Below are 7,487 nucleotides of genomic sequence, written 5' to 3'. Positions count from 1 at the left end.
ACTGACATACGAGAGTAATTTTCTCATGGAAAAAGTTGAATTATTGGTTTGTACTGACTTGACATTCATTTCGTCGGTAACTTTGTTCCATTCCACGCCCAGAACTTTGAATTGATTAGGTACCCGATAACCAGGAAATTCTTTCTCGATTATCTGGTTTAATGATTTGTTGTTTGAGGCCCATGATTGTAGTGGCATATTGGCTCCTAACAACTCACGATTAGCCTCATGGTAGATTTCTACTAATTTGGATTTTCATTAGTAGTTCCCTGGAAATTTTCTACATACAAGTTGTCGCTAATCTCCATTTTATAAGGGCTATCTGACTTCTTCAAATGTGTATATAATGTTGCTTGAAGTAGAAACGGTGAAGTCTCGCCGAATAGCACAGAGGCAAACCTGTAGGTTACGACATCACTGTTGGGATCCATTGGGTCCTTAATCCAGAGAAATTTGGTGTAATTACGATCCTCCTCTTGCAAGCCTACTCTAAGGAAAGCTTTACTGATATCAGCAGTATAAGCAAAAATACAAGTACGGAATCGTAACAATACGTCGTGTAGCCTTTGTGTCAGGCTAGGTCCCGTTTGGCGACATTCATTCAAGGACACGCTTCTTGCATTCACTTTGGCACTACAGTTGAAAACGATATGTATTGGTGTCGTCACTGAATCTTTCACTACAGCGTGATGGGGTAAATAGTGACCTGTTTTTCGGTCATCATTATCAACAACTTCAATAAATTTACTGTCGAGTTGTTGTTGAATTAATTGATGATACATGTTCAATTTATCTGGCTGTTTCTTCAGCGGTATTAACTGAGACTTTAATTGGGAGGCTGCCATGAAATAATTAACTGGAAGTTGTGGATGATTTAACTTCCATGGCAGTCTCACCCAGTATTGTTCCATGGCAGTCTCACCCAAGCCTATTGAAAAGAATGATATTGCTCAAGCTATTACCGATAAATCAAAAGATTACTCTATGGTTAAAGGTTTGCGTGCGGATACGACCGAAAACCGTTTGTTATACTTAGCAAAATCTTTAGAAGAACTCATATTGTATATTGAAGATACTGAGGAGATCAAGAAAGTTATTCTCCCTTGGGGTGTAGGTAAGTCAGGTCGGTGTGAAGATGTAGAGTGGGAAAGTACTTACCTCCCCATTATTAAAAATATGCAGGGGAGTTTAAAACCTTATAATGTCAAAGTGATTTTAGTCCGCCCCAGGAAAACACGGGCGAAACAAAACAGAAAACCCACTAACCTTCGCATGACCGTATAAAATGTCGACTGCTCTCTGACTCATTCCTCTACTCTACTCATCAGTTAAGATAGTGACGACTGTAGCAGCCACCCTTTCATCTTTTTCGGAGTACTCTTACTCCGACTGCATCATCTACGATATGGACGCCACTAGCGTGATGATGAGTGGGGTGGTTGTAGAATTATGGACTCGATATCGCTATGCTCGTATTCATCGGAGCAAGCTGCCCTACAAAAATCGTGCAGAGAGAAGAGATCGCGGCGTGCCCGGAGAGATTGTCTATGGAGAACCCCCTCAATTCAACAATCGAATTGGTGATGACCCTCATCTCCCTTATCTCATCATATTAATAACGCATCATGCTGGAGGGAAATCTTCTAAACCCCTAAACATGAGGATGAAGAAAATCAAGACATTATATGCTGCAGACCCACACTACTACAGCGGACTACAGTTGGATACAGACGAAATGCGACGCTACTGGTTTACAAAATCTCTGCGTAAGGCCTATGCAGTCATCTTAACAAGAGGAGAAGAATATAAAATTAATCGCATAATTTTCCCTTTTGGACTTTGGATGGGCTGTGGTCAATATTGGAAGAGTTACGATCGAGAAGTATGGAGACTGAAATATCTACCCATAATGATGAAATTGGAGCAGCATTACCAGCGACGTGGGCTAAAATTTGTGATGGTTGACTCTGCAAGCAATGCAATCCCTGCAGCATTGCCTACATATGGTGTGCTTACACATAAGTTAGGTGAAGTTGTAGCCTCCACATGTCGTCGGATGAAGAAGAACAACATGAAAGCAGATGTGGTCGAAGCAGAAGGAGAAACTACAACTACGACACCCCCTTGCAGAGCCATACCTATAATAGACCTCACAGGAGATATTGAACTCATTGATTTAACAGCGGAGTAGAAATGTGGATGAATATATATGCTATTCACATTATTTATTTTATTATTATTATTATTTGTACCATTTTTCCTTTGCTTGCAATTAATATATATAAAATAATAATGTACTCTGTGTTTATCTTCCCACTTTTAACAAAAAGGATGACTGCGTTTACTATTTACAGATGTAATAGAGGACTGAAAAGAGTAAATGGTAACGCTGTACTGTATATAATTCTTACATCAGCAAACTCGCGTTTACTAACTGACAAGATGTGTTCTATGTATACGCTTCATAAGCTATCCTGTCTTAAAGACTGCAAAGTAGAAGGTGATTATCTGGCACCGGCTGAGTTCCGTCCCGGTGATTGTATAGAGTATAATATTCCTTCAATTCACGCCCATTCAGGAGGAATGTCTTGCGAGATCTGGCAAAGGTATCCTTATACACACTTACAGTGAGAGATTCAACCATTAACCCTTGTGTTGCTTAGGGCTAATTAGCATTTGTCACCCACAGGCGCATACCAAAAAAAAAAAAAACTTACTTTTTCTTCTAAACCTGTTAATTTGTGTTCTCTACTCATGGGAAAAACAATAAAAAAATCGTAAGTGGCATATATTGCCCGCTATAGGGCGGGGAAGTCTGGCAAAAAGCAGACGCTGACTCAGCGTGCATCCCAGACGGTCTGTTGCTCCCAGCTGTCATGCAGGAGTGGCCACAAAGATATAATTACCAAATTATTTCAATGTCTCCGATTGATTTTTCGTAGTTTTTTTGCTGTAATAATATTCATTAGTGTGTAGTGTGATATATTTATATAATAAAATGAGTGAATCATCGCTGTACTCAAAAATATGGTGTGCGTATTGTTGATTCAATTATTATGTTCGTCAAACAGTGAACAAATACTTTGTCGGTTATTACACTATATACACACGTTATATATAAGTATCTGCATGTTTTGTTCACCATAACGAACCACTAAGTTGGTATTATGAGTCAAAAAGCAACGAGGAGTGACCGCCACACACCAGCCAGCCACTCGCTGCCACTCACTCCCTCAACACCTAACTCACCCACATTCTCCTTCCACCATACAGTTTTTGCTTTTATTCACTATATACAGACGTTATATATAAGTATCTACATTCGTGTTCACCATAACGAACTACTTAGTTGGCATGCTGAGTGGCAGTGGTAGCCCGCCACTGGCTGCTACTTCCTCCCTCCCTCAACTCAGCTGACTCACCCACATTCTCCTCCCACAATACTTTTTTGCTTTTATTCACTATATACAGACGTTATTGTTATGGCCCTACTGGGATGCAACCGGGTTCTTCTCTGATGGTAGTAAAGTTTGGGTATCTGGCCCCAAGTTAGTAGAGGCTTTCAAGGGGTGTGTTCCATAACACAAGTTAAATTAAAGGGGGAGGGATACAAATGTTCAAATTTATATATATATATTCACCACCCACTGGGTGCTCCGTCGTGGAGGCCTTCAACCACAATCCAGCCTGTAGCTGGCAGGTACCGATCAGCTCCGCTGTGTAGGCCACTCCACAACCGATACTAGGGTTGCGAGCCCTAGGCAGGAGCCTCGTGTGATCCTGCTGATCACTCTCCTCACTAAGCACCACAGTGGCTAGTCTCTTCCACCAGCCAGCCCCGGATAAGGCGATTCCCGACACTGCCACGCCTCAGGCAGGCTATTACTCTCAACAGAGTTCGTCCGGGGGTGGCTCACAGCTTCTTCAGCAGACTTGTGAAGAGACCTTGGCTGCCTTGGGTAGACTGATCCATCGTCCAACACAGCAGTCCCAGGTCGACTCTGCAATCAGACACGTCATTAATACTGGGACGCTCTAGGGAACCTCACTTACAGGCTTAGACACAAACGTCCACCTATTTGCTCCATAGATGGCGTTCACTGTCAAAGCGCCATCTCACCAGAGGTCAGCAGCGGCTACGTTATGAGCTGATTAAGACGGGAATCCAGCACCTATGGCCGGTATATCCCGTCCTCACTAGATGGCGTTGTCCATTTGGAGGGGGTTTCGGGAGCGGACTCACAGATGGCGTTGTCGTCACTGCTCCGTGCTCCGACGCTGGACTCGGGTCCGTAACAGTTATATATAAGTATCTATATGTTTTATTCACCACAACTGTATAACTAAGTTGATATAGTTAGTTCAGGCACTAAGAGATATCGCTACACACAGTCAGGTGGCGGCTGCTTCCCTCACACATTCAAGGTCAGATGCACTAAAATTTCACCCCAACAATACTGTTTGTGGTGTTATTACCATATATACAGACGTTATATATAAGTATCTACATGTTTTGTTCACAATAACCGTTCAACTAAGTCAGTATAATGCCCAAAGAGCATAGTGGCCACCCCTACCAACATGACAAATCATGCAGATGTTGCCACATCCATCTCCAAAATGGCTTCTCCCCCACACTCCTTTTCCTGTTATTACACTGTATATACATGTTATATATAAGTATCTACATTCATGTTTACCATAACGAACCACTAAGTTGGTATGCTGAGTGGCAGTTGCAGCCCGCCACTGGCTGCCACTGGCTCACTCAATACTGAGGCCCTCACACCCGGGAATTTGGCCCACGATTTAAAAAAAAATGGCGTCTGTTTACAAGAGCCCTGATGGAGATAAGGTGGACCCCGTGTATCCGCAGACCGTTTAAATCTTGCGTAGTACTCCAATACATCATATGATGGGATGCGCAATTTACAGCAAGTTACTCAACCCATCATATGATGTTTTCCCAACTTAAGGGTTAAGTAACTATGTGATGGTAGCTGATCCATCAAAGTAGGAGGAGCTTTCTTTTCTCCTTCTCCCTTGCCAGACAGAGAACCGCATGTTATAGCTATTGTGATCCGATATAGTGCAGGTCCACCAATAGAAAATAATGCCGATAACAAAAAAATTCTATTAGAACAGTGTGAGGAGGATGATACAGATTGTATAATGGAGGGACTCCGCAATGATACTAAGATCAAGAGACGATAGAGCCTCACCCATCACCCTGGGGCCCTCACCCATCACCCCAGGGGGCCCAACACCCCAGGGCCCCTCACTCATCACCCCAGGGCCTCTCACCCATCACCCTGAGGCCCTAACCCATCACCCCAGGGCCCCTCACCCATCACCCTGGGGCCCCTCACCCATCACCCTGGGGCCCTCACCCATCACCCAGGGGCCCTCACCCATCACCTTGGGCCCCTCACTCATCACCCCAGGGCCCTCACCCATCACCCCGGGGCCCTTACCAATCACCCCGAGCACCCAGCTCACCCACCACCCCGGGGCCCCTCACCCATCACCCCGGGGCCCTCACTCATCACCCCGGGGCCCCTCACCCATCACCCTGGGGCCCTCACCCATCACCCCAGGGGGCCCCTCACCCATTACCCCGGGGCCCTCACGCATCACCCCGGGGCCCTCACCCGTCACCCTGGGGCCCTCACCCATCACCCCGGGGCCCTCACCCATCACCCCGGGGCCCTAGTCACCAATCACCCTGGGGCCCTCACCTATCACCTCGGGGCCCTCACCCATCACCCCGGGGCCCTCACCCGTCACCCCGGGGCCCTCACCCATCACACCCGGGGCCCTCGCCCATCACCCCGGAGCCCTCACCCGTCACCCCGGGGCCGTCATCCATCACCCTGGGGTTCTCACCCAACACCCTGGGGCCCTCACCCGTCACCCCGGGGCCCTCACCCATCACCCCGTGGCCCTCATCCATCACCCTGGGGTTCTCACCCAACACCCTGGGGCCCTCACCCGTCACCCCGGGGCCCTCACCCATCACCCCGGGGCCCTCACCCGTCATCCTGGGGCCCTCATCCATCATTCAAGGATCCACACCCATCACCCTGGGGCCCTCACCCATCACCCTCGGGCTCTCACCTATCACCCCGGGGCCCTCACCCATCACCCCAGGGCCCTCATCCATCACCCAAGGACCCTCACCCATCACCCCGGGGCCCTCATTCATCACCCTGGGTCTCTCACCTGTCACTCCGGGGCCCTCATCTATCACCCTGGGGCCCACATCCACCACCCTGGGGCTCTCACCCATCACCCCGGAGCTCTCACCTATCACCTCAGGGCCCTCATCCATCTCTCTGGGGCCCTCACCCATCACCCTGGGGCCCTCACCCATCACCCCGGGACCTTCACCCATCACTCCAAGGCCCTAATCCATCACCCTGGGGCCCTCATCCATCACCTCGGGACCTTCACCCATCACTCCAGGGCCCTAATCCATCACCCTGGGGCCCTCACCCATCACCCCGGGACCTTCACCCATCACTCCAGGGCCCTAATCCATCACCCTGGGGCCCTCATCCATCACCCAAGGATTCTCAACCATCACCCTGGGGCCCTCACCCATCACCCAGGGGCCCTCACCTATCACCTCGGGGCTCTCACCCATCCCCCGGGGCTCTCACCCATCACCCCGGGGTTCTCACCCATCACCCAGGGGCCTTCCCTCATCACCCAGGGGCCGTCCCCCATCACCCAGGGGCCCTCCCCCGTCACCCCGGGGATCTGATCCATCACCCCGGGGCCCTCACCCGTCACCCCGGGGCCCTCACCGATCACCCTGGGGCCCTCGCCCATCACCCTGAGGCCCTCACCCATCACCCCAGGGCTCTCACGCGTCAACACCAGAGAACATCTACCTGGGAAAGGTTCCGTCACTTCTCAATACCCGGCCAATACGACTTCTGTCAAAGGACGCAAAACTTATTATAAAAGTTAGAAGCTTCCTGGATATCTCTCACCTCTCTCAGCAGGGTGGGTGTTGTGTCTCACCTCTCTCAGCAGGGCGGGTGTTGTGTTTCTCCTCTCTCAGCAGGGTGGGTGTTGTGTCTCACCTTTCTCAGCAGGGCGGGTGATGTGTCTCTCACCTCTCTCAGCAGGGCGGGTGTTGTGTTTCTCCTCTCTCAGCAGGGTGGGTGTTGTGTCTCACCTTTCTCAGCAGGGTGGGTGTTGTGTCTCTCACCTCTCTAAGCAGGGCGGGTGTTGTGTCTCTCACCTCTCTCAGCAGAGCGGGTATCGTGTCCCTCACCTCTCTCAGCAGGGCGGGTGTTGTGTCTCTCACCTCTCTCAGCAGGGCGGGTGTTGTGTCTCTCACCTCTCTCAGCAGAGCGGGTATTGTGTCCCTCACCTCTCTCAGCAGGGCGGGTGTTGTGTCCCTCACTTCTCTCATCAGGGCGGGTGTTGTGTCTCACCTCTCTCAGCAGGGCGGGTGATGTGTCTCTCACCTCTCT

At 49.3% G+C, this 7,487-nt stretch overlaps 1 protein-coding gene across 1 annotated transcript; it reads right to left on the bottom strand.

Annotated features, from left to right (window-relative positions):
* Positions 1-242: 242 nt before the first annotated feature.
* Positions 243-911, bottom strand: LOC138351461 (uncharacterized). Its single transcript, XM_069303287.1, has one exon. The coding sequence runs from the start codon at positions 909-911 to the stop codon at positions 243-245; it is 669 nt and encodes a 222-aa protein (XP_069159388.1).
* Between the last annotated feature and the right edge of the window lie 6,576 nt (positions 912-7,487).

Source organism: Procambarus clarkii, chromosome 49, assembly GCF_040958095.1.
Source record: "Procambarus clarkii isolate CNS0578487 chromosome 49, FALCON_Pclarkii_2.0, whole genome shotgun sequence".
Taxonomy (NCBI): Eukaryota; Metazoa; Arthropoda; class Malacostraca; order Decapoda; family Cambaridae; genus Procambarus; species Procambarus clarkii.
The sequence above is the reverse complement of the archived record's forward strand: the minus strand, read 5'-3'. Positions and strand labels throughout refer to the sequence as shown.